Source organism: Labrus bergylta, chromosome 3, assembly GCF_963930695.1.
Source record: "Labrus bergylta chromosome 3, fLabBer1.1, whole genome shotgun sequence".
NCBI lineage: Eukaryota > Metazoa > Chordata > Actinopteri > Labriformes > Labridae > Labrus > Labrus bergylta.
In genome coordinates this window covers 23,206,783-23,234,752 of record NC_089197.1, presented here as the reverse complement: position 1 = coordinate 23,234,752, position 27,970 = coordinate 23,206,783, and the positions used below count along the sequence as shown (strand labels likewise).

The window sequence follows — 27,970 nt, the reverse complement described above, 5'->3', positions numbered from 1 at the left end:
TTTATGATACTAAAAAACACATTAACTATGTATTCTGTAATTCATCATGTTTTTCAGGTCAATCTCCAACATGATGATTCATACAATACTTTTGTCAGACCTGTGAGGAAAACACAAGCGCTTTTGCTCCAGTAAACCAATGGTGGGGAATTGGTGGAAATAGACCTTCAAACTGGGTTTATAGTCACTCCATGAAGAGAAACTAACAAAAACAATGTATTGTTTTCACCAAGGGAACTGTGTATGCATGTAGCACAGAAATTATTACAGGTTCATAATTAAAATGACATGCATCACAGAATAGATTGTCATTGCTATAAAACCAACATCATTGGAAAACATAGGGAACAAAAGGAAAAAACAAAGGAAAACATACACAATGCAGACAAGACATACACTGCAGATGCATCCAGAGTGTATTTGATCAGAGGCAGGAAATGCCCTGAACAAATATCCACTTTGTCAGAGGACAAGCTTATAGAGACAAATACCTAACACTCAAACTCACATCTTGGGGCAATTTTGAGTTTTCTGTAGACCCACCCAACATGTCTAAACCTGAAAAAACCCAGACACAGGGACAAGTTCTAAGCTCAACACAGGAAACTCAGCCCACCAAGTCAGTTTCAACCCAGTGTTGCACCTTAAACCAAAATGTTAGTACTTTTCTAGTATTTATTATTCAAAACGGTACTAGAATTTCCCAACCTCTTGGACATTTTCCAGGTCAAACGTGATTAAGGTGAAAGTAAGACAGAGAATTAAAAAAATCTGTATCTGTAGTAGGCAACAGTATGAGCAAGGTTGTCAAGTTGGACTGTCAATGGTCAAGTAGACACTCGCCTCTCGAATACACATTTACACAGCATGACCTTCACCTAGGAAAAAGAAGCATTGCCTCCAGCCCTCCACCTTAACTCCACAACCTATACTTCTAAACAGAAAAAGCTACCAAAGTCTCCTTTAACACTACTTGACCTACCTGACGCTCATGGCTAACCTACTGACTTATCTGACCTGTATGCTAAAGTCGCTACAGTGTCGTACCAACAAGTTAACATGTCAAACCTCACCAAAATTATTTCTGATACATTAGTTATCAAGTATCAAATACGTGTTGCTTCACTTTCAAATATCGTCTCAGTATAGAGTAGAGAGATGACAGTGGACAGTCAAAAACTGAGATTTAGTCTCCTGCAGATTGATGACGTAAATTACAGGAACCTTTAAACCCTAAGTGACTTTAGAGAACCTGGTCCCAGCAGCGTCCAGCTTGTGTTTGTTATTTTTATACAGTGGGGAAGCTTCCTAAGATTTCAAAGCACAATATGGGGGGGGGGGGGGGGGATTCTGGGAGTGAGAGATAGAGAGAGCCATCAACGAAGAAAAGGTCATCTCCACCATTAACTTCTGGCTCACACACACTTACACCAGTATGTATTGAGATGAGGTTAGGTTCGCTTTTAACAGATCAAAGAAGCTTAGCCAGTGTCAAAACAATCCAGAAATGTAAGTCAGCGTGAATCACTGACTGATGACCTAATGACCAATGTTTTTGTTCTCTGTTGGGAGAGGTGTTTACAACCTGCTATGTTAAATACTATGAAGTCTCAGCGGGAGCAACTAAGCCTCTTGCCCAAGGACACATCGCACATGTGGCTGCAGGAGCTTTAGATCGAACCCTGAGGGTAAGGCATCCAGATGAAAAGGGATTGCTGGGTGCTTGCATTATGTTCTGACCTTCTGCTTATACAATAAATGCAAAACAAAGTATGTAAAGGTTATTCATTCCGGTGGTCATCCAGAAATAATAATGAAAAACGTGTTTTGCACCTGCTCAGTTGTTTTGAGGGGCAAACCTTTATGAACAATATGTTAAAATTTTGAAGCACGTACACTAAAGGGACCTTTTTGTTAAGACAAGCAGAGGACTGAGAAGCCAGCAGAGCTAACACTAGCAGCAAACTGGCAAACATCCATTCAGGAAATGATGTGTCCATTGCAGCATTGAAGAAATGTGTAACATAAAACTATAGTGAGGAAGCTGTTGCTGGTTTCTGGCAGTAGCGTAAATCCGAACAGTTTTGAACAGCAGTACAGCTCAACTTGTTGTCTTTGTTGTCTGCTGAAAAGCTGTCTTAATTTGAGATAAGAATGGTACAGTATCTAGATCTAATCAGTGCATGCATACACTGCCTGCATTTAAGCCTTCAGCTGGGGCATTCACAATACTGGTATTGGAACAACAACAAAAATACTGCCAGATCAAAGGCTTTTCATATTTGTTACCCAAACATCAACAACAACAAGTTCAAATAAATCTGAAAACTGTGATATCTTTCATAGCTTGAATGAATAAAGCAGCACAGGAAAGGAGAAAGAGAAAGAGCATTTATAACATCCACAGCCGAGGCTGCACTGAAGTAGGATTAGTGCTCATCTCTGGCTGGAAGCATCAGAGTCAGAGTTAATGAGTCCGATTAGTCCCCTGTGAGTGTTCAGGGATTAGCACACTGTCCACCATGAGGAACCCATCTCATTTCAGACTAAAGAGGAGAGAGAGAGAGCACAGAGCCAGCTGGAAAGAGGGGGGTGAAACATGAGAGACAAAGAGAGGTAAGATGAGGAAAATGGGAGAGAAGGGACCAATGGGTGCAATGATCCGATTTATGAGTGGCTAGAAGCTTTTGGAAAACATCATGGGGTATAATGAAAACAGAAAATGCCTGTTATGTGACACGACGTGTGTGTGTGTGTGTGTGTGTGTGTGTGTGTGTGCACGCGCTAGGAAACGTCTATACGAGCAAAAGACATTAAGAGAGCGTTAGAGTAGCTTCACTAAGGCACACACTCTGTACCATGACCCACAGCACAACTGTAGAGGAAAGATCACACATTTATTTCAGAATAGTTCTAAGGAAAAATGCAGTTGGGGAGGTGGATGGGGTTTAGTGTACCCTGCTCATGCACAAATGTGTTAATGCACATGGTCTCATGCACTACTGTGATGGTACTGTATACTTTTTAAATGTATATTCTTCTGACATTGTTGACTTTATTGTCTTTATTACTTTGAGCCCGGTTCCTATTGTCATTTTATTAGCTTGATCTGGTTTAATTTGTTTCCTTGTAAAACACTTTGTAGTATTGGAGGTAAAATTACTATGATTAAGTTAATAACTATAGTTGTGGAAAGGTACTCTTTAAAATACTCTTCTTTGTATAGCTGGCATTAGAACAAGAAAAATACTAAAACTAATAAAAGACGAGCGCATGTGTCTGTCTGCCAAACAGAATGTGTCACAACAGTTCTAAAGAAAACCTGCAACGAGTTGCATTGACATTTCCTGTGGAGGTTCCCCATATTTCCTGTTAAGGTCACTGACAAGACTATATGCAGCGCATGCTGCATGCATGTTTTCAGGTTTGCCACACAACCTCTTCAGCGTCAGTAATGATGAAAAAGAAAACATAAATTTGGCAACTGATGGGTTTGATTTTGTACTCTGTATTAAAAAAAACAATAATTTATCACAATGTACAATTTCACAATCTTTCAGTTTAGATATAAAAGTGATCATCAGTAAGCCTGAAGAAATCAGACAGTTCATTAGTTTAATTTGAGCTCAGACAGCCACGATGTCAGGTGAAGGGACTGCTGACCAACCTGCAAATAAACTCCATATAACTGACATTCTGTTACAATTTTGTGTCAACAATTTCCTCGACTTTGAGAGTACAGGGAGTTCACTCTCATTGTCACTTTCATGACCCACACTACCTTTTCACTATTCTACAGAGGAAATTCAGTCTCTCCACCAGAAGCTAAAACAATTATTTGTGGTGGGGAAGTGGGCATTTACTCAAGCCTCTGCAAAAACAATTCAGCTGACTACACATGTAGCTCACCCTTGAAATTTCAGGACATTTTCAAGAGTTTTGTGCAAGCGTGAAAGCACAAATGCAGAGACAACCAACCAACCACTTTCATATTCACAACTACTGCAAATTACTGCATCTACACACATTAGCCTAACAAATACGTGTTTGAACTAATGAGAGCAAGCCAGAGTACCTGGAGAGCTCCCATGCATGCATGGTGAGACTATGCAAACTCCAGACAAAAAAGTTCCTGTCCGACGGGGGTTTCAAACCAGGAACCTTCTTGCTGAGAGGCAACAGCGCTAACCAACCATTGCCAAGTCAAAAATATCAATACGCTTATTCCCATTACTGCTATTAATTTGATCACCAGGAGCCTAGTAAAGGTCTGGTCAGATGAACAGTGAAGCAAGGGATTCAGACTGACAGAAAAGACACTTGAAGCTATGTGCATTAGTCCCAAAAAGCCAACATTACCCAATTAACTTTATGTCAATGACTTCAAACAATTCATCAGTCCAGGAAGTTCATTTAAGATTCTTTGGAATAAATGTTAAGTTTTTGGAAAACCCCAGCTGACAAACCCCTGAAAGTACTTTAATGACTTTGAGAACCACTGTTTTAAACTGCCGTCATGGTAAGCTGATGCTGCATGACATAGGAAAAAAAGAAACACAAAACAACTCCACCACTGGTTATTAAGAGACTCATCACAAAAAAACTATAAAGACAGTAGACTATGCATCACTCTAAGCAGCACATATACATTCCAGGATTGCTCTTTTGTTTGTGTGTGTATCACAATGCTGCACAACTCACAACAGACAGTCCCGATCTGGATTCATCAAAGTGTACATTTATTCTAATAAAACAAACAATTACTACAGTGTTCTCATCATGTCAGAATGAGATACGTCACAGCATGATAATGGATAATTGCACACCAAAGGCAAATGCCAGTGAATGGTGTCACAATCTAATTTTCTATGGAAGAGGCTAGGCCTCACAGCAGAGCATTGAGCCACTGATCCATGACCAAGAACTTAACCCCAGCCTCCTATGGAACCGCTCACTATTATTATGTTGGAACAATTGAACGTCATACTTCAAAACCAATAGACTGCTTGCCCTCTCATTTGATTTTTCACACTCTATACATGTTTCATTGATCTAACGGATCTGTTTGGTTCTACAGGGTAAGTACACTGACTTTAAAATCCTATGCTGGCAGGATAATTAAAATGTGAGGGCTCTATCTACATCAACAGCTTCCTCTGTTTAATACTGCAGAATTAACAAAAGAATGAGTTATGTAATCATCCCACTGATACGCACCCCACACACACACCATCATCATTATGCCCATCATGACACTATGTATGATCTATATGGACAAAAACATTAGATAAAAATACTGAAAGTATGTGCATTGCATTATGAAATACATTCGTAATTGAATCCCAGCGTTAACACGTGTCCTTCTTCCACTCAATGCGAACATAAAACAGTTTAAACTGCAACAAAAAAAAGAAGAAAAATCGCTGTTACACTTCAGCAATTTAATCAGGAGTAGAGTCATTTTCTGATGATAAAACATTTGTGCATTTGTACAACTAAAAAAATGTTTGTTCGCCGTTGAGAAACCTTAACATTTCCATTAACTTGTTGCTCAACTTAATGAAGATGTCTAAAGTCTCAGGAATAACATCCATTGAAGAAAAGTTACATTTACCCCTAGATAATATGTACATATTTCCCCCCTAGATTTTTTAAAAGCTTGACAGTAAAAGTCGTTTTTTCAATTTCATAATATACCATATATATAGCAATTTTTTTTTTACTGAAAAATGCAAAATATCCATTGGTGTTTTCCAAATGTGAGCACTTGCTGCTTATAAGTAATTGATTGATCAGCTGTAAAATATATATATCAATATATATATATGTGTATTATTATTATTATAATTATTATCACACATGATTCATTACAGCAAAGGGTAGCTGCAAAGGAAGCTTTTATATATTGTGCAGGTATTGAGCTGTGTTTATGTAAGGAGGTGAAGTAAAGTATTATCATCAGAATAAAGAGATTAAAGAATAAATAAGATTTATTTTGTTTGCATGTCCAGATCCTACTGAATAGTTGTTAAAATCATGCATTCACACTGGAAATAGACCACCACTACATTTGCACAAACTTTATGACTTTTATTTTGAATCTGTAAAAGCAAATTACTTTGCTGTCTCCCAACAACTAATGGCACAGCACTGTAGTGCAAAATTCACTCTATTTAACATGAAAGTCATCTTGCGTTTGTATTGCTCAACATTGCCTGTTTTATGAGATGAACTCTAAAATGCGAGGGTACAGGCACCCAGGCGCTGCAAAACTGCTAAGCCCCTAAGCATGATGTACAAGGAAGTGATATGAAGAGATAAACTCTTTCAAGTCAGGACCACTTCTTCATAGTTGAAAAAACGACGCATGAAGAGAGGTAGTCTTGTCTTGATCCCTCTGCACTGTATGTCTTTTATCCCACCCAAAAGAAAGCATCACAATGAACCAAGGTGCATCAGGACAGGATGAAAATCCAGCATGGTTTCACAAACTATTTTTGCTCCATCCTGTATTTCAAATCATAGCCGTCTGACACGTCTGTGACTTCAGACTGGATTACAAGATGAAAGGAAATTAACACATTTAAAACCCGATATTAATATTGGACAACTGCCTCGAGGATGTCAACAAAAATAAACGTCAATTTATCGCTGAGGTAGCTCGTATGCAATGTTGGCATTTAAATAACGGAAGCTGAATTGAAGTGAACCAAAGTAAGCAGCCTTTTAGCATGAAGACTGTGGATGACAAGAGGAGCCAGGTGAAGGGCAAAATAGAAAACGAGATTTAAAAAAAAAAAAAAATCACAAAATTGAACGTCAGAGAATTGAAAGCCTTCGACCCAAATCAAAAGCTTTTAAAGAGAATGAAAACTTTCTCTTTGGCTCGTAAATCCGTCTTTAGACTGTCTTGGCGAAGCAGCAGTGAACCTTTCGTCTTTACGCGCAGTGTCGTATGCCACATGGTATAGTAGTGTACAGTATACGGCTTCAACAAGACACACGTTTAATAAAAACAAAAGCTTTTGAGCCTTACCTGACAGAATTATATCCCGTCCCGTACACAAATGTACAACGATAACCTGAGCGCGTGCTGTGGTCTCCGTTCTTCTCCTCTCCAAGTGTCAGTCCGCGCGCGCGCGCTGCTCTAAGCGAGGAAGCCCCTCCCCTTTCTACTCTGTCAAACCCGCTCTTACTTTGAACATCAATTTACGTCCCAGACAGTCATGCCATGAGGGTTTTGAAGTAAAACATTTACACTCTGACCCCCAGTGACAATACACGTGTTAAAAAAGACAAGAGAAAGAAAAGCATGTCCCAACACGAGGCGAAATTGTACAGTTTTTATTGCATGACTTGTAGCTGCAGAGAAACAACGTTTCAGATGAATACAGTTGGGTTTGAAGCCTTCCTGCAGTGAAGGAAAATGCTCAGTGGACTTTCAGATGGCAAGGCTAACTTCATTTCTCCTTGTTCGTCTGCCACGAGAACAGCGCTTATATACTGCATTTAAACCTCAACTGTAGCAATAAGAGATGGGGGGGTGGGGGGGCAAGAACCCATACTTTCAACACTAGTAGGCTGTATGTTCAAGCATTGACTTATCAAATGTGCTTTACTATCTTAACACAGGAGACTAAACTTAGTCAGCTGAGAGCATGGCATTCTGTAGGTGCATTAGAGTAAAGGTATATTACATTGTGGTTTTTCTTGTTATTGCGGCTCCTGTTTTGTTTTACTGTGTGCAGTTTTTGTAGCATTTCAGAGAGAGACCATAAACAGGGATTGTGGTGTGCTTTGGTGAGTCAATCCCTCCAACAAGCACTCAGCTCAAGGGTGTTTTGTGTGCAGCTGGTCTTTAAGTTGAAATGTCAGTCAATCACAAAAAAGAAACCCCAAAAATTTCAACCGTCCAAATGCAGTATACAAGGCCAAACTCTGTGGACTGAAGACTTGGAGCGATAACTCCATCTACAGGCTAGTAGATGTACTCCACCAATAGAGGGTGGGCAGGCGGGCATCAAGTGTTTGTTGCTAGGATAGTTGTATAAAATAAAATAAAAATCAGCTCCCTTTTAAAGTAAGTAGACCAGCCACATTAAAACAAAAGTTTCACTCCCTTCAGAAGAGTAAAAGGGTCTCTTAAACTTTGCAAAGTAACTTGGTCACTCAACTGTTACTGGAAAAAAAAAAAGATAACAATTACTGTACCAGAAAATGTATCTTCCCACCACACCTCCACGCTCATTTTTCAAATATAGGACTCAAAGATATGGGCTCTAATGTTAATCATACATTTATCCATACTATATTCATATAATTAATAAAAAATAAATACATTTGACAAATACAAATGATTCTGGGTAAATTACCAAAGAAACAGATTATCACCCACAGTTTGTATTGTTAACACATTTTTTCAAGTGTAGGATTTCTCAATAAAACCATAATCATTCCTCCTTATTATAAAACTTCTAATCTTTAAAGCGTCTAAACTGTGGCTGTGCTATTGGGCTCCTTCCAGACATCTATAGGGCTGTATGTGAGCACTGGCTCACTAAAGGCTAACTGTTAACACTGTAGCACACTCACAGAGAGCAAACAGGAGTAAAAGTAGATGCTGATGATTTATGTTGGCAATGAGACCCAAACCAGCTCTCAGCTTTGGCCAAAAAGCTGGGGGCACATGTGCACGTTTACATGTCTTCAATCGGTATATCTTGTAAAAACGTAATATGAAACATTTTCTTCTTACTTGTATTCTTTAACTGTTTTTTTTTTTTTTGCTTATGTGTTTTTTTTAGTTTTTTTTTTACAAATCTTTGTATAACCTGTTGAGACTTAACAAAACAGATTAAACAAACAGAAAAATCAACCAACGAAAAAAATCTCATGCATAAGTTATGTCCCATTCTTACTGATTGCATTTGTAAGTTATCATTTAAAAAAAAAAAGAAATATGTGTAGATATTCATCTGTTGTTCAACATTTTTGTTTTTGTACATTTTAAGCAATTTCTTCTTTTTTTTTGATAACATTTTTGATCCTATTTTCCAGCCAGCAGTCCCATGTATTGCTGTAAAGTAAATTCCAGGCACCCAGCATGTCTACTCCTGTACAGCAGGAGGCGCAAAAAGCCGTGATGTATAGTTGCTGGCTGTGGAAATGAAAAAAAAAACACTCCATAAAAGAGGCTCTTGGGAAGCAAATGTGGGTTTATCCTTTGTGATTTCAGTTCAGGTCCATGAAATTAGAACCCATTTCCTATAACAGTTCTTTTTTTGTTCTTTTTTTTTCTGCTAGAAATTGTTGCTTGTCATCCCCAAACGCTTGACAGAGAGACAGAAACTGCAGATGTTTTAATACTTCTATCAACCTCCTGAGGCTGGAGTCTGGCAGCAGAAGTGGACAGGACAGTCAGTCAGTTGCAGACAAGGAAGGGGAAGAGGGATGAGAGGTGGGGACAGTTGAGGTCACCCCTATCTGCAGAGGTCATCTTGTGTAGAGTCTCGCACATTTTTCCTCTTTTTGCTGTTGCCCTGGTGGTGTGGTTTGTTGTTCTGGTGACTTTTGGTGCTTGAGGAGGCACTCTGCTGCCCGTGGTGGCCACTCTTTTGGTGGGAACGAGGCGTCCTGGCCTGGGGACAGAACCACAGAAAGAATATTGAATGTACCTGCAGGATTTTTGTTACAGCTTACTGGTTTATTACCCTTCATCAGACAAACTTCTTAAAAAAATAGAAAACCTAAAAATATCTAAAAATCTAAAAAATATGCTCACAAGAGTTGTTTTCAGGGACAAACATTTTATATTTCTGTTTCTTTTTAACCTTGTGATGCATTATGTGTTGTATGTGTGAAACCTAGCATACCTTTCCTCCCTTGTTGTTTCCAGATGGAGTGCTGGTTTTGAGGCTCTGTGTTCGGTGATTGTTGACAGCAGCAGACTTTTCTCTGTGGGTGCTGGAGCCCCGGCTGGGCTGCTGCTTGGCTGTCTTACACGGTGTGCCATCAGAGTCCTGGAGAAAACCGACAAAATGTATAAGTAGGTAGTATGACTAAAACAATTTGTCACAAGAAGGTTTACTCATGAAGCTGTAAGAGTGTGTTATTGTGTGTGTGTGTGTGTGTGTGCGTTATCAGCCAAGACTGACCGCATCGCTAGAGCTGGAGGCTGAGGATGTGGAAGAAGGCGACAGCGGGGAGGAGGAGGGAGAGGAGCGCAGTGAAGGTGATGGCGAGGAGGAGTTGGATGAGGTTTTGCTGTGGGGAGCCGACGGCAGAACAACAACGTCATCGTCGTCATCATCATCTGGAACGTTGTTGTTGCATTCATCGAGCTGCTGGGACTCAAACAGTTTGACATCGTTTCCTAGAGAGACAGAAAAGGGACAATTGTCTTATCATTCCAGAATTGCTGTAGTGCAGGTTCGACTGACCAGGAAGTATGCAGCTTTACACTCTCTTTGGTATCTCTTCTTAACCTTTTTTTTTTTCCTTTTCTTTTTTTAAATAGGACTTAAAAAATATTGTTTTTGTCATAGTTTGAACATACTGTTGAGTGGCAGATCATTCTGAGTCGGGCTCCCCCAGTTCTTTCTGATCCATTCCCTGTATTCATCCACCTCCTGTGTTATACGGATTATTCGGCCAAGTATGCTGCAATGAAAAAGAGACGTGTTAACTCAGCAGAATAAAAGCAAAGGTTACTAGAAACAACCTGATGCTCTGAGTATGATCAAATAATACCAACCTTGATGAACCAAAACCAAAACATTGAAAAACTTAGTGTTATCTTGTTTGATTCGAAACACAAGGCCTGGATATTGCAACACTACACTAAATTGCTACGAGAGAATTTGTGATTTATCAACCCTTGATTCAAAACAGAACAGTTTCTTTAGCATCAAACAGGTGCCTAACTTTGCTCCTTACCTCTCTCTCTCATTATTGGGGTAGTACTTGGCGATTGGGGACACGGCGTGGCTGAGCACCACATAGGCATAGTCAAACGCCTGCTTCACCTGCATGGCACCATATGAACTCCGGCCAACATCGTTATCTGTTGGACACGAGACAGATTTATGTAAATATGTGAACCAGACAAGATGCCAATAGATGCTGCTACAGTATTGGAATTTTAAGAACCCTCTACCACTACCCTCGATCTTTGATGTTCAATGTTTCTACCTGGCTGCAGAGGGTCCTCAATGTAGAGCATGGAGGGCCTGTAACCATCCATCATGTTCTTCTGAACCTCATCTTTGGCAACGTAGCAACCGCCATCTTTTATCCTGATACCTGTTTTCAGGTAGTTGAAGTGGCGACCATAGAGCTCAAAGAATTCAATGAGGAGGACACCGATGTTGATGTTGGGACTGCAGACATCCTCCCTGTAGTGAAGCTGGAAAATACACACAGTGCATGTCAGTTATTGCAAATGCTTAAGTGAGTGGGATTTACTACTAAAATTGATCCAATTCTAAATATTGTCTTCAATAGTTGCTGACACGTTTCATTTCAAATAAAGGTATGGATATAATGGCCAGAAAAGTGTTATTCCAGCACATTATGATGTCACAGTTAAATTGACTATTGACCTCTAGGTAAAATATGTCATTACTTTATTTATTTTAACCTTTCACACATATGTGGGAAGTTGTCATAACTAAAGAATGAATTCCCAAATTAACCTGAAAAAACAATGCCACTGCTATCGCTAGTTTTACAGAGAAAAATAAAAGATAAAGAGTGCACTGATAAACATTAAGAGCTCTTGTTCATGACCATGTGCAACTTACCTGCAGGAAGCTGACAGCCATGAGAAACAGACTGTAGGAGCCAATTCCACCGGTAAAAACCTCATTGAGGTCTCTCTGCAGTAGGAACTGCTTCAGCACCAGGACCAGGTAAGGCAGTACAGGATATTTCTACAGGACAGAACACAAAAGATAGGTTGGGAGGACATAGTAGCAATAGCTTTGGATGCCTACAGCTCCCTCTAGAGGACAAAAGGGATTTAAAATCTAAGATGTTCAAAAGTTTATTTTGTTCGGCTCATCACCACCATATGTATGATTAACTTTAAACTTTAAAAAATGTGACATCAAAAAAGTAAACTCAACTTGCCTTTGATATATGCAATGCAACTTCAAGCAGGTTATTAAATATCTACTCTAAAAAAGTAATACAAGACATTACATTTCATAAAGCCACATTTTTCATCTTCTGTTAAGTTTATGTGATAAACATTACATTCATGATCGTTAAGTTACAGTGTTAAAAGTAACATGTGCTTACAAAATACCTACACATTGAAAAATAAACCTATATCATTTGTTTTTCAATGTTTTAAAGAGCAGAATTCACATTTCAATAATCAAAGACTCTTTACAACCTTATACACTAAACAGACATCTTGTGTTAAAATCTATACCTCTTTGAATTCCTTGATGAGTCGAGCAGCTTTAACACCACTCTTCACATTAAAGCTGATGTCCACTTTGACCTCAGTGAAGGAGTCTGTCAGTTTGATGATGGGAACCTGGAACACACATGTTAAGATCAGGCACTGACACTGGCAAGACACATCTATTTATCAGGGATGTGATTTTTCCCCTTTCCAAATTTCCTATTTTGAAATGTCACATTACTTTAGCTAGTTTGTGAGATTAGCATGGTTATACAGCCAGAGTTCACAAAGTTTAAAATTGCAAGATTGAAATAAGGTTTTATGAACTACCCATGACTTGTGTGTTCATAAACTGAAACTGCAACACAGCATCCCCCTTGCGAGTGAGTCTTACCGTGGCCTTGTCCAAAACTTTGATAGAGTTCTCATCTGCAATATTCCTCTTCCGGAGAGCCTCTTCCAGCGTCCAGAGGGGAAGGGTCTCCCACTTCCCAAACACTACCAGGTCAATGTCACTGGTGGGAAAGAGAGACATTACAGGTCACACATAGCATTTCTCTTAGTCCACTTGATATAATGATTACTCCAAATGGTGTTCATGCTTATAATTAATGCTTATAAGTGTTTCACAAGTCCTTTATTGTAAATGTGCTTTCTCATGGTAACCACACATTTCAATGTCTCAGAGTGATCTCTATGAAGCTTTAAGAAATGCTGTAATGAACTCCCAGACTCACAAGTTAATTGTAAGTATGATACATTGCTTCTAAAAGGCACATGTTTGAATTTGTCTTCTATTTTTACATTGTTCTAAAATGTATATTTTCAAATCAGATGTTATCTGTGTGGCTTTTTCTTTTGCATCATTTGTGTTTCTTCCCTCTTTTTTAAATTTTTATTAATGATTACCGTAATGCACAACAGGCTGTAACAAATATCACAGTCAGTTTTAATAGAAACGAGACTGGGAAAAAACTGTAACTTACACCTGTTGTATCCAACCCTAACCCAGTTAAGAACAAAACTGTGACCAGTGCATCCTGTTACACCCCTATGCCTTATTAAACAAACATCAGGTGGAAAAGAAGTAATAGAAGGGGCTGATATTAGAGTCTGTTCAACAACTCTATGAAACTTGCCTTGTGCTACTGTAACATTACGTCACAACATTGACTGTTGTGACGTAATGTAAGACCATTGTAACTTGTGAATGAGCTATTGTAGGTTAATCCGGGTTTACTATGTGTGATGCTATATTTCGTGAAAATTATCGTTTTACTTATAAATACTTTCTTTTTTCTATTTAGTTGCCTGCACTTGAATTGAAACTTTAACCATAAAAATGTTGTCCTTGTTTGACTGAAGTGATCTTAGATACAATTCAGAGGGATTCCTACATCAGCAACATTTCTATGTTAGTGGTACAAAACATTGTGGGCTAATTACAAGCAAAAAACAACTATTTTGTTTCTGGGTTAGGACGCACACACACACACACACAACACGCACGCACACACGCACGCACCACTCTGAAGAACATGCACCCAAACAGCTTAGTCCCATTAAAGTGCTCAGCACAGTGTCAAGAGTCCACTAATCAAGGTGGACTGGCTGGGTGTCTGCCACAGTGCTCTCTCAGAATAAAGTATTAAACTAGATCCAGGCTCAGCCATGCTAAAAACAATTCACTGGCTTGGCAGATAACTGTCTCCTTAACATAGTTTGGTATTTTTGGTAAGAGAGCCAGTTAGCTGTGACATTTGGGCAAAGATAAATGAATAAAACATGTGTTTAAAGCTGCAGGTTGGTTGAAAAGGGGGGAAATGCTTACCTTGTTGGTAGATAAAGACCAGTGCTGAAACTCCCAAACACTTGGACCTGTAGCAATAAGTCAGATGGTTACTTACATAAATGTATGAACATTATCATCATGTGTCAAAGTGTTTTTACTCTCTAAGGTCCTTTTTTTTTGTCACTTTGATATTTTTGACAGAAAATAACAGGCAGAGTAGACTGTACTAATCATTCTGATGTTCCCACACTTCAATACTACAAAAACCTGTTCTCACACCTGTACAAATATTAGTAATGTACAGCTAAACTCAGCTTTGATATTATGACATGCCTAAACAAACCACAGGGGTGTGGTGCAAGTCAACCTCTCAAGGGTAAAATGAAACCGTGTGTTGAATAAATCTTTCAAACACTTACGTTGCATTTCAAATAAAGACCAGGGGTGGCCTACATGAATCAACAGGTGTTGACATTTAAGTTATATTTGTCGCTATTCATGCTAACTGGCCACAAGATTATGACCACTGGCACCAGAAGATTACTTTAGTGCTCCAGGCTTTGCCAACCTTGGGGTCCAGACCACATAAGAGGTCGCATGGAATTCAATGTGGATCCCCTGAAATTATTGATCAATGAAAAATATATTGTAGCATCATTCCTGAATTAAGCTACCAGACGTTATCCAGTTTAGCATCGGCCAATGTGAGCTGCAGCCCATGTTAAAAAACTAACAAACTTGCAGCCTCTCTCTCTCTCTCTCTCTCTCTCACATCAGTGAGTCATGCATCCAGCATTAATTTCCAGTCTTGTTTATACACACTCCCCTGGCTGTAAACATCGCACACTGAGAAAAATAAAATCCTCACTTTGTGCACAAATCTCATCCGGGCTTTTCCTCCTCTGTCCACAATAATATACATGAAATAACCATAATGTGGTCTAAAATGAATGTTTACTTGCAACACAGTAGAAACATGATTGAAAATATTATATATAATAATTTGGAGCCAAAACGAAGAAATTTAACTTCATCTGATTAGTTAGAATCTTTCTCTAATTCATTGAGTTCGTCCTAAAGCACTTCTTCAGTTGGCTGTTATGACGTCCTCCTGCCGCACAGGTTGTAAATCCTGGGCAACTGGCATCGTTGATTCTAAAAACATTTGACCATACTAGCTTATGTGAGAAATCCTTTTCTAAAACCCGCGTGTAAATAGAGTGAGCACGCTTACAGGAGAGACAGCAGTGAAGCTGATGGAGTGCTTAAGGAACATTAAAGAGATGATCCCACAAGAAACAGTGACAAAACACCAGTTTCACAGAATGTTAAATAATGAATTATATGTTACTTGTTAGTATGTATTTTCATGGATTCATTCATTTTGATAATTTTGTGGACATATCTTTAAATTGTGTCAACCATCTCACAGTAATTCTTCTTTTGGGTCTGAAGCTGTAACCTTATATGGTGAAACATGTCAATTGTAGCAGATCTATGTTTGGATAGGAGCCAACCATATGTTGTCAACAACTGTTTGCTAGACAAAGAGTCTACATCTGTTACGTATACAAATCAGAGTCATGTCATCTTTATTGTTTTATAGTGATGTACCCAAATGGAAAGGAATTTGTGGGCTGTACCTTCTAGCAGAATATAAGCCACACTGAGTGGTGAAGACTTGGCCATTTTGCCCATGATGGCCACTTTGCCAATGATTGTCAATGATTGTGAGATCTTGGTCAGCATGGGTCAGCGATGGTCTGCTCTTTGTCAGCCATGTGTGTTCTTTTTCTGTGTTGTCTGACCATGGCTGAATAAATCTAAGATGATCCACAGTCTGTTTCACGTTTTCATAATTGTCCACCTACTACAGAAATAACCCCCACCTTACATTACTGTTTTGTTTTTTTAAGGCATTACCAAACTGGTCGAGGGGGCCAGTGGAACATGCAATCAGCAGGCCCAGAGTCTTTTAATCATGGGCCAGTGGGCCAGTTACAATGTCGAGCCCTGATCATGAAGTTTCTTCGGTGCCCAACTGATGTGAAAAGTTGATGTACAAACGTGTCTCTTATCCTTCATGCATTATGAGGCATGTAAAAACAACAACATCAACATCCGGTGCACAAATTGGTGTGCAAACAAAAATAGATTTAAGCCCTGACCCTGGCTTTACTCCCTTGAACCATCTCCCGACATGCCACTTACAAGTAGTGTAAACTCTGGTTTACAGCCCAGTCACATGTGCAAGCTAAGCTGATTGCAGAGCCATGTTTGTGAACGGGAGCATATAAGTCCTGGAGACTTCTATGAAGGATGAGTTCACTTGAAGTGGTCACGTAGGTGAGCTACTCTTTAACTTGACACTTCACCAGTCAGAATTTTAAAATCTGAAACTAAACTACAATAAAAGGAGTTTTACAACCATAAACCCTTGTTGAAGCTTCAATATACACAGGCCAAAATACTCAGGATACTTTTAAGAGTGTCTGAAGGATTTCTAGGCATCTAAGCAGATCAATTAAAGATACATCACATTGAGTGGATGACTGAGTTACCCTTGCTCACGCCCACAGTGGAAAAGGAGTAATACTGTGCAGGATGCAAGCAGTAAAATGCTCCTTTTTTTAGGAATGGCTAAGCCCAGAGCAGACATACTTTAATGCACACAACTCCATCAGCGGGATCTAAGTCAGCAGGATCAGGATTGCCTGAGGTGGTGCTGATAACCTGACCCAAAGAGAGTACTATGCAGCTTGATATAAAACACAGCCTAGTTCATTTACAAGTCCGAGTGTGCCTGACCGATTCATTTAAAGATTTATACAGCTAACAGTGTTTATAAGTGATCAGTTATATTCCACAAATCCATTTGTCCTGCCAAATATAAACTCTAGTGATGATAATAGACTAGAGATTACAGCCAATATGTTTTTTAGCTGACAGCTGGGGGAAATTCTTACTCATAAAAGCGTGTCTGTCAATCCTTAACATCCAATCCAAACAAAACTAACAAAACAAAACACGTCAGAGAATGGAAGTTTAGACAGCTTTCGGGGTGTGTACCTCAGCACTGGGCCACAGGTCATGGATGACTCCCTTTATTCTGTCCACCACCTCCAGCCTCATCTTCTCCTCCTCCGGCCGTGGGGAGATGTACTCGTAGAAGTCATTGACCTCCTCGTGTAACCTGCAAAGCACAAAAACAACACAGTGTCATGTCAGGAATGGTCATTTTCCATAGTTATCCCAAAAAAAATAATAATCTAACATCCAGATCATCTCAATACATTTGCATAATAAACATCAGGCAAAGTTGAAGAAGCATATTAGCTTTAATGAAGGCGTGGTCGCTAATATACGCTTTGCATGTAGAAAGACATCGAGTACAACAATGTATACATCACACACTTCCTTATCATTCTACAGCAAGGGAATGGTCCATAAGAACCAAGACATGGAACATAAATCATAAGAGACTGGTGTCAATTATTGAATTGATTCAAGAACTAAGACATTTAGCCACATCACGATAGAGCGACCAGTTAGAGGAGACCTAAGTTATACAGCTGTGCACAACAGCATGTCACACAACCATTTTAGCAATGAGAAAACACATCCAGAGGTGCTCTCATTCTTTGTTCAATCTGCTCACTCCCTGCTAGAAGCAGAAAAAAGACATAATGTGTAATGCCAAGGGACTGGGTGCCAACAGTTGCAGATGTCACCGACTGACAGGACATTGCTAATGGCTTAGCTACTACCACATGAAACCCCACTTTCTGCATGTAATAATATGCTGAGATTCAATCTCACTTTACAAGGGCAACGGTTATTAAAACTTTTTTCTTTATTCCTCTGTTTTCCTTCTAATCAAAACACGGAAATCTCACATGTGGCCGGTAGGAGAACTGATAGAAAAACAGAAGTCTAATTGTAGTATTCCCTATCTGCAGTGATATCAAGGTGACACTTAGCAAGGCCGCTGAATGCAACCATTTTAACTATTTGTAAAAAGGCAGGATGCACAAGTTATGAATTTATGTAAAAGCAGCATAAGAACATTGGGTGTTAGAAAAGTAAACCTTTCCTTGGCAAATAAAAGTCTCTAAAAGAGAGCAGGCACCTCCGGGAATTGTCTTAATGGTTCAATTATTTTCTTTCTTCCACCTTGAATACAGGAACTGCTTATGAGCACTTGGGCAATAACATTCTTGATTTCAACAGAAGGGTGTCAACAAACATTAAGAAAACACATAGCAATGTAGATTTGTGATTTAAAGGTCGCTTATGACAGCAAGGTTTTCTTTTCCCAAACAGAAGCAGCAGTAGTCTACCCCAAATTCACTTTTTCTTTCTGGGAAAAACAGTAGAGCCAAGCAAAATCAAAACAGGAAGCTCTACTGTGTCCAAGTGTTATGGCAGGGAAAAAAAAAGAAGCAAGGGTACCACATTTGTCCTTGGGACAGGTCACCTTGCCCACATGCTCTGACCTTTCACTGACCAGTTTTGTCCACACAAACAGACAAGGACAAGTCTCTGTGGGTGGACAAATAGGAACACAAACATGCACCTAACTTCAGAGTGCACATGCACATTAGCAACAAATACACAATGTGTTTCTTTTGTGAATAAAATAAGACAACAAAGCAGAACCAAGGTATACCCCAAAACATTGGACAATAAAAAGACAGACAGCTACCAACACACAGACTGACTGAATTTTGTCGACTTCAAATTCAGTTTGTTGGTGTTTGTTACAGGAGAAAAGTGTGTGTATGTCTTCGTAGCCACTCCTCCAACATGTTAGCTAAATTTTGAACGACGCATCTCTTTTTCCCTGTGCACAGTACTGAAGAGCCTCAGTCATAGTGGTTAGGTTCCATTTAAAGGTAAATGAAACTCAGAAAGTTCTACAGTCTGCATTTGTTTTGATGTCATGGTTAAGAGAGCTCAATTCTGAATCACTCAAACACCTCAGCCTAGAGCCTAGCAATTTTTTCAGTTTATGTTGTGTGTTAAAACTTAACTAAAGGATTTTACACATTTTAGGTATTTAAGCATGTGATTTAGGTTCCAGGCCCAATGTATTTTCAAACACAATCTATCATTTTCTTTTTGATAAGCCTTCTATCACAAAGCTATATAATGAATTGTAAAAAAAAAAAAAAGACATAGTCTAGTACAATCTACATCATGAGAAGCGAGTGTTTTCAATCCAGAGCAGCAGCACTGATAGGTTTCATTTCACAGCAAACAGACCTCTATTGCACCCTTATCATCACATGACTGGAGCAACCAAAGAAAACACTTCTCATACTCCGCCTTCTTGGCTCAGGTTACATGTCAGCCCTGTTCTTGTGCCTGGGGAGCACATGCACTCTTGGCACTGCTTATCTGATAATCCCTCTAGCATATATCATTGTAATGTTATGTAATCTCATGGAACAGGTTTCCAAAGAGATGTGGCTCCAAGAATGAAGAAAAAAAAAAAAGATCTTCCTCATCCTTAACACTTCTTTTCCTGACAATTCCTTCTGACATGATCATTCTTGTGTCACAGAATGTTGCCAATTGCCATACTTGTTTCTGTTTCAAATGAATACATTTATCATACCTGATGTATATGGCAGCACAAATTCATTTTAGAAATCCATATTTGGAAAGAAAGGTTAGGATCAGTTCATCTGTGCTGCAATCTTTCTTTGAGTATTATTCATATCTTCATATTACTGAACGTTAGGTTATAGCTTCACAATGCACGGCACCAGGAGTATTCATTCCTAGTTTCTCTTACAGAACACACTGCAATACCTTGCCAGAGAGGCATAATCAACTTTCAACTGGCCGACAGGAGGAATAGAAGAGCATGAGTAAGAGAATGTAAAAATGTAAAGCACAAAGGCAAAAAGAGAGAGAAAGCAGCGAAAAGGGGGAAAAGAACATTAAAAAGGTAGAGGGCCAGACTGACAATAAGGTGAAAAGGAATGAAAAAGAGGCAGGGAGGGAGCATTGGGTGTGGCTCTGAAATGCCTTCATGTGAACGAGAGCCATCTGTTAAGTTGGGTAGGAGGAAGTAGAAAGAGGTGGTTGCATCAAACTGAGCATTATTTACTAACAGATATTTATCTTGATTAGGACAAAGATGTCTGTCAATCAGAATCAGAATCGGGGGTTAGCACCTGTAGCAAAAATATAAAACTAAACATTAAAAATCAGGCTGAATGAAGACAGCAGTTTATGTGTCAAGAAGCACCTGCCTGAAACACTTGAGCTTATGAATGGAGGGATATAGCACCAGTGACCATTGTCCAAAGAAGAGACTCAACTTGCATTAACCTACTTTCTCAAAGCCTTTTAATTGTGGGCCTCGATAACTTAAGCAACATTAGAGGGTAGAGTGTGTTATAGGACACTGATCTGTCTAGGTTGACAGGAAGGGAAACAAGTGACCACAAGAACGGGTTTTCTAACAGAGGCAGAGGTGTCCCTGTCCCACAGAAGGCAGATTCATTAATGTTTCATCAGTGAACTGATCTAGGGTGCTAAGAGTTGGCCACTGAAACAAAACAGCTCCCGTTACACAGAGCCACTGCTGCAGGCATGCTCAGAGTAGAGCAATGCTGCGGGGAACCTTGGTCCAAACAAGGAAACACCTGTGACAATAGATAGTGTGCTACTAGTGTCAGGATACACGTATTGTTTTGTGTAATCGGTGTACAACAACTCAAGTGCTCATTTCATAGATTTCTAGTCACATGGTTAGCACTTCTATGTTGATTGTCATAAGCTTTCTGACTTTTTGTCAACATCAGCAGATCTGCTTCTGTAAGAAACTAGAAAAAGCTCTGGGATTTCTGGAAAACATATACTAGGAGTGAAAATCTCCATTTTCATTACGATACGATAATACATCGATTCTTTGGACAAGAATTCGCTATTTGCATAATCAGATTCAAAAATACTACCAGGTTTCTAATGATACAAAGCTTTATGCAAATGGGTGAAGTATCCCTGTATATATGTTTGAATGCATATGTAAAAGTAGCATATGTATAGCTGATAAATAGCTTTGTAAGACATTATGGGACTTACTTTAGTTTTGTTTATAAACTTGTAAGACGAAGGGTTTTTGACATGACTCAAAACGACAAAGAAAGCTGCTGTCCTGCTTTGATCACTTAGAAAAGCAGGCACAGCGTCTTTTTTTCAGTTGTTTTCAATAGGTAGAGAGCGTGTGCAGCTATGAGCGCTCAAGTTGAAAATCTTTCAACTTTTCAGAGAGGCGCTGTTGACGTCACCGCCGCTCTTTACCAAATGTAAGATATTCCCTGTATTTAAGCCTCCTACAGATCGTATCTTGTACTCACACCCATTTTGCTCCGTGTCTGCTAGGATAAAAAACGATCTCAAATATAAAACATGCAGTAAAAAGTAACAGAGGAGTGTCGGTCATACAGCTGCCTTTGTCAAAAAAACTGTTGTCATAGAGACAGGACAGTTGAGCAGTGCTTTTCTTCTCAGCGCGCAAATGCTTAATGCAACGATTCCAAGACAGACAGCGCTTTACTGCCCAGAAAAAACACTGTGGACACAGGGCCTTAATCAGCAGTGTCATAAAGTCAGCAAAGACATATAGCTCCCATTTTTAGGTTCACTCGCAGTTCTGTTATGACAGCAGGTGATTTTGAATGAAGATGCATAACACATGTAGAAAAACAAGAGTGCAAATAACATCCGCAGTGAGCTGGCCAAAGCATTGTTTGAAAGTTCCTGACGACATGCAGCTGAGCAGAAACTGTGCAACAGACGTGCATTGGGAATTTCAAAATAAAAACACACCTTAAAGATGACAACGTAGATCGATGTTTTGAATTTCAATCAGTTTTATTTTATTTTACTTAATCTGAATCAATGTGGTAACAAGTTCTTCCTGTACTGTCGCTCAACCACTTTCAAAGAAGCCTTTAGTATGACTGTTATTTTGCTTTTGGTACAGTATGTACCAGCACAGAACACTTTGCTTAAACTCTCCGACCACTACAGGACCATTTTCTATAATAGCTAAAGGATGCATATAAAAATGTGAATCATAACCCAAAATATTTAACATTTATAAATGACGCCTGACCTGATACAATTCATTTATTTCTTAACTGTTTTTGGTAAACTAAGCATTTCAGCTTTCTTCTTCTTTTTCATGGAAATATAAAAGTTGGTCTTCAAAACTGAAATTTGATTTCATGACAATACTTGTGCATTATCATTAAAATAAAGTAAATCAACAAAGCCGCAATAGTACAAATGTGTTGTCGTATTGAACACGTGCTGAGAAGGTCACAGCCTGGGCCTACACACTGAAAAACTGTTGTGTGTCACTTGCTGACTGCATTGGCCTGCTGCATGGGAAGGGTTTCCATTGGATGGAAGGGGGGGATCCTCACTACAAATGGCAAGGCTGAGTTATGTAGAGCTGCCTCCACGTGCTGTTCAGAGGGAGCCTGTTTCACCTAAAGTCCAACTGAGCAGCATGAAGGCTTCACTCTCCACATGCTTACATGCTTTGGCTAAGAGCCAACCAGCAGACAGGGAGGTATAGACAGAGAGAGAGGAGGCAGTAGAGGCTGGATGAACCACGCTTCTAATAATGTAGCCTTAGTCACAGAAGTGCTATCTTTGTACTAATACTGCCAATCATAAATCTCCTAAAGACAGCGATAAGAAAAAGCCATAAAGCATGAGCCAGGGCTACTCATAGGTAAGCGATTACCTGATTCTATTAGCCTGCCTGTAGGAATGTAACGATACTCTCAACAATAGATACAATACGAAACTGGCAGAGCATCATCAACTGCCAAAATTTCAGCCGCAGCAGCCATGTCTGTACGCCGCTATTCAGCTATAAGCGTCGGAGGCGTGAGGACCTCCAACAAGAGAACTGAAAGGCAGATAGCTTCCATTTTGTTTAAAATAGGGAATCCCAATGTATTTTTCATCTCATTGTACCGTTACATCCTTATTTCCAAGTGATGTTGTGCTTCACCAATCTAAACTAGCTGTTAGCTTTAATCAGTCAACTGCAGGCCACCCTGCCTGTTGGGCAGGGTGGCCCAACAGGCACCCTTCTTCAACTATGGGTCAAAGATGCAAATGTATTCACAAGAGTAAGAAATTCAAACCATGATAAACTAAAAAGAAGGCTTCAGAAGAAACAAGCAGAAACATAAGTAATCACAGGAAGCTAGCAAAGCAACTAAAGCTTGAGGGGGTGACGAAAATCTGTTATACTTGAACTATTGCAAAGGTTTCCACAGCACAACAGTGAAGCTCTTGATAGGTACTTAAATGCTTCTGACTATAATTCCACAATTTCCCAGTTTGGGATCAATGAAGTAATTCTATTCTATTCTATACTATAAAGGTCAGTGAACAATGTGAGTAAACTAGCAACTTTACAAACACTCGACATTTGATAACAAATATATCCCTATTTTTAAGGCAGGATCACGATCATTATTTTATCATGATTCTTTTTCATACTGACCTTTAGAAGTATCCAAGAGTGAAAGTAGCCATTTCCACTCAAAAGAGTAAACCAATACTCAAAAAACACACAGTAAAAACAAATAGTAACTAATCAAAAAATACGATGTAACAACACGGACGCCGGGAGCTGCTGCAACAGAAGGCTACCTCACACAGCAGATGTCTTATTTTGCAAGTTACTGACCAGTTCAACTATATTTATTTCCCTGTATAATGTTTTTAAATACACAAACTGTACTAATGAGTATAGTTTATTTGAAAAATGTCTTTGTCTTCAGCAACAACCACACTGGTTAATACATGAAATAGTTAAGATGTTTGCCAATAGTTAGCACCATCAGGAGGGGAGTCTTGAGGTCTCCCCCAGAACTTTTCACAACAAACAAAAAAGTATTTTCCTGCTTTCTCATAAACTATTATGCACAAAAACAGTGTTCTCTGTACCACTTTAAAATCATGATATAGTTCTCTTTTGTGTCTTTAAATCTGTTTTTGTGTTCATCAGGTACATTTTCACACAGTGATGCATTCATTAAAAAAATGTGGATTTCAAGTAATCTGTACTATTTAAGCCCTGCAGAATTCTTACAGCTGTAGCTTCATACAAGTAGCCTTTGTTCCTAGGCTATGTATTTTTTCATGACATGACTGTATTAACTTTGTTTATAGACTGGTAAGAATGGCAAAGAAAAGATCAAACATAATCCATTATTCTGTGACACATGGTCAAAGTAAGTTTTACTGAAAGAATAGTTGAATTCATAGAGGGGACAGGACAATGATTGACAGTTACTATGGTTACTCACTCTCACCTGCCTGCTACACACTGAACTAGAGGAGAAAGAGCTGCTGACTGATATTACTTCAAGCAGCATGCATGGAAATCAATGCATGAAAATTCATGACTTAATGATAATAATAAAGAAAATAAATCTGATATCATCGTCTTCCTCCGTTTCATAACATTGTTTCATTCTCCATTCCATTATTACTACAGGTGAGCTTCTAATGGAGAGGCGGGGAACATTGCGTCTAGCCTACAACTTAAAACCTACAACCTAACACAGGATAAGAACCCTGTTCATCCAGACACAAATGGGCCAATGACACTGTACTTTAAGGCTACACTGGCTTCATTTGCCATACATAGAATCTGAGCAACTGTTGCACACCACCTAAACCTAGGTGTAAAATTCCCTTAGTAGTCCTAATCAGACTGAACAGACACTGAAAGAGTTTCTCTCTCAGAGGGTTGGTTTTGTTTTGTTTTGTGCAAGTGTGGAACTTGGAAGTTTACACTGATCCCTTTCCACCATGAGGCACATTGCCTGCTTTTACCTTCTCTGTTCCAGAAAGACTTCAGGGGTGTAAAACCCAAATAAGCACATGCCTCTTTCTCTCTAGCAAGAACCAAATGTGAAATGATTTTACATTTGGTAAAGTTTAAGGTGCTACTCGCGGACTCTGTTAAATTAATCCACCACTTCCGTGTTGTTCTTTTTTACGTCATGTCTTGCGTAATAGGAGACACCCATACACCCACCCGTCAAACAGGGATATTCTCCTCCTGCTATGAGGTGCATACGTGAACAACCAGATCAGGAGGATTTCAGGTGCAGTCCTACGGTAATGTTCAGGAGTTCATATGTGAAAGCGGCTTGGCATTGTGAATGGGCGCGTGGATGTTTGGTGTGGTTACACAGAGAGTTCTCTTTGGTAGTGAGTGAGATTGAGGCTGTGAGGTTCAGGTTCTGGTATTAGCCGAGCTAATCACTAAAGAATGTCCTTGTGCAAACACAGAGCTTCCTCATAACTATAATGGGGATCAGCCAAACACAGTGCTACACTCTTTAGAGCTCTGCTTGTCTACACATGTCAAACAGAGAGGGTGGGGAGGGGGGGGGGGCAAACCTCTGCACTTAAAGGTCTTTAAAACAGAGCTCCACCTGTTGTAATATTTTCCTCGTATTGTGTAATTATGTCTTGTGCATTGTTTTAACATGTGACTAAATACTACTGAAATGAGCTCTAGTACGAATTACTAGAATTCATTAATAAAATCCGAATAAAGCAGAGTATCTAGTTTGTGACAATTGCCCACTGAATTAAAAAACGAATTCATGAATTGAAAACTCTGATCAAAGAAATGAGTGGAAACAATTCAAATATCCACTGTGGCTTAACCATCTCATTCTCCCCACCTTGCTGGATTTGGTCAGTATTTTGGGGGCACTACCCGCCGATATAATGCAGACCATAGACAGTATATAACCATACAAATAATATAACAGTGTTATTATGTTTTCTGTTCTTTCGCTTAATTATTGTGATTGTGTCGAATGACGGGTAGCATTGGTATAAAAGCACAAATTCTCATTACAGCCTCACATTGGGGATTCTGTTGCTTTCCACCACTTCCTCCTTTTGACGTCATGCCCTCTGGGACCCCCCCTCCCTTCCTAAAATGTTTCATAAGTTAAAGTTGGATAGGAATGATATGAAAAATGATCATCTGAATATGAATTAGTTTTACATTTTAAAGACTCCAACTGTAAAATAACCAGTTCAATAGTATTCTGAATGCAATAGTATCAGAAGTTTTAAGAAACATTGAATGTCAAATACTCGAATCAAGCACAAGTCAATTAAATGTACTTAAGTAAATGTGTTTTATGTTATTGGCACTCCACTCCTGAAAATAACTATTAAGTTATTGAACAGTGGATTCGGTGGGTGGGGATGAGACTGTGGGAGTAGTCTCTCCCTGCACGTCACTTCAGTGTGTGCATGTGTTTTAAAAATGTCGGGGGAAACAGTTTAATAAGTCATGGCTAACAGGTTTACTGTTCAGCTTAAACGTGACTGACTCTGCCACTAACACATACTGACTAATATATCTGACTCATGGTATGAAACTCTTTCTTACCCGATGATTCCTTCAGAGTAGTTCCTTACTTTCCATGGCGTTCCCGTGAACCCGTCATAGCTTCCTGTATTCAAGCTGCTGCCACTGTTCAAGAGGCTGGAATTGAATCCGAAAGTGCTGGCTTTATTGTCTCTTTTTCTTTTGTTGGGGTGTCCGTCTGTCAGCCCCCTCCACAGCACAGCTACCCCGCTGCCCTGCAGCTGCCCCCCTCCGACGACACCGCCCCTGCCCGTGGATCGGTTATTATGGTTGCTATTGGTTTCCAGTGGTATAAAGTCCCGTTGCTCTGTTATCTCTCCGTCCCCCATTAAGGTCGACATTCCCCGAGTCCTCGCTTCACCGACACCGGTGTTTGCGTCAAGTACCCCGTTTCTGCTGGTGAGGACGGCTCCCGACGCCCCGTTTACGTTCGCTTTCAGGCTCGATGTGCTCTGAGATCCGGTGCTGTAGCTGTTATTTACATGCATGTACCCGAGTCCCTGTGTCGTCTCCCAAATCTGCATCCACAGGTTGTTGGCTGGTCCACGTTGTTCTGGTTGAAACCAGGCGATTCTCGGATCCATCAAACGACACTGTAGGCAAACCGCCCCCCCTTCCCTCCCTCCCTCCAACCCACCGACGAGCAGTCCTCAGCTCGTGTGCGGCTAGCCAGGTCGCTAGCTAGCGTTAGCTAGCCTGCTATAGCCTCGTTATAGCTGCTAGCAGAGGTTCTCCGCTGCCCGTTACTTATAGAATCTAAAAAATAAAAAACACGTTCCGTAGCAGCGACGACTAAAACAGTTGTCAACCAAATTCATCCACAGGAAATAAGACAAGAGTAATTGTAGCGTTCAAAAATGTGTCTCTTGCCAAACTTGAGGTTGTAGTGAGTGCACACATGCAGCAGCTGCTTGTCGAAGTGCTTCACTGACCCTTTCCTCCTGATCGTGGGTCCGTCAATGGCGGAGTGTACGTTGCTACCGCGCATGCGTCAAGTCAAAGTGGGCGGGTTGATATTTATGTTACGCAACAGACAACTGTTTCTTGTTACATAACAAAGTCTGATTTATCTTTCTCTCATCAATGTGTAATGTACGTGTTAGTACCATACGGTAGTACACCAACGTTAACCGATTTATTTCCCAATAGTAGCCTTTTAAACAAATTATGAAATTAGATATTTACATATTCCTACACATCCCAGGATTACACCCGCCTCTTAGGTCAATGTGATGGTGAATTCAACATTTTGACAGAAGCAGTATTTCCTTGCATTGGAGAAGCTGGGTTGAGGATACTGTTTCAAATTATT

The 27,970-nt window shown here is 39.6% G+C and overlaps 2 protein-coding genes across 3 annotated transcripts in view; both read right to left on the bottom strand.

The window, feature by feature from the left end:
• Positions 1-7,179, bottom strand: part of adcy7 (adenylate cyclase 7) — a 58,721-nt gene extending 51,542 nt beyond the window's left edge. Inside the window, exon 1 of one of the 2 annotated variants that reach the window (XM_020626098.3) lies at positions 7,037-7,179. The gene's annotated coding sequence lies outside the window, so the exon portion shown is untranslated. The remainder of the gene's footprint in view (positions 1-7,036) is intronic. The other variant, XM_020626105.3, reaches the window with a different exon arrangement.
• Positions 7,180-7,329: 150 nt separating this feature from the next.
• tent4b (terminal nucleotidyltransferase 4B) lies at positions 7,330-27,614 on the bottom strand. The gene is made up of 12 exons (XM_020625659.3): positions 26,680-27,614; positions 17,274-17,397; positions 14,244-14,290; positions 12,807-12,927; positions 12,437-12,544; positions 11,802-11,930; positions 11,191-11,404; positions 10,936-11,062; positions 10,556-10,659; positions 10,155-10,372; positions 9,873-10,019; positions 7,330-9,638 (listed from the first exon to the last, which is right to left on the bottom strand). The coding sequence occupies exons 1-12, from the start codon at positions 27,240-27,242 to the stop codon at positions 9,480-9,482; spliced, it is 2,061 nt and encodes a 686-aa protein (XP_020481315.2). The 5' UTR covers positions 27,243-27,614; the 3' UTR covers positions 7,330-9,479.
• Positions 27,615-27,970: the final 356 nt, after the last annotated feature.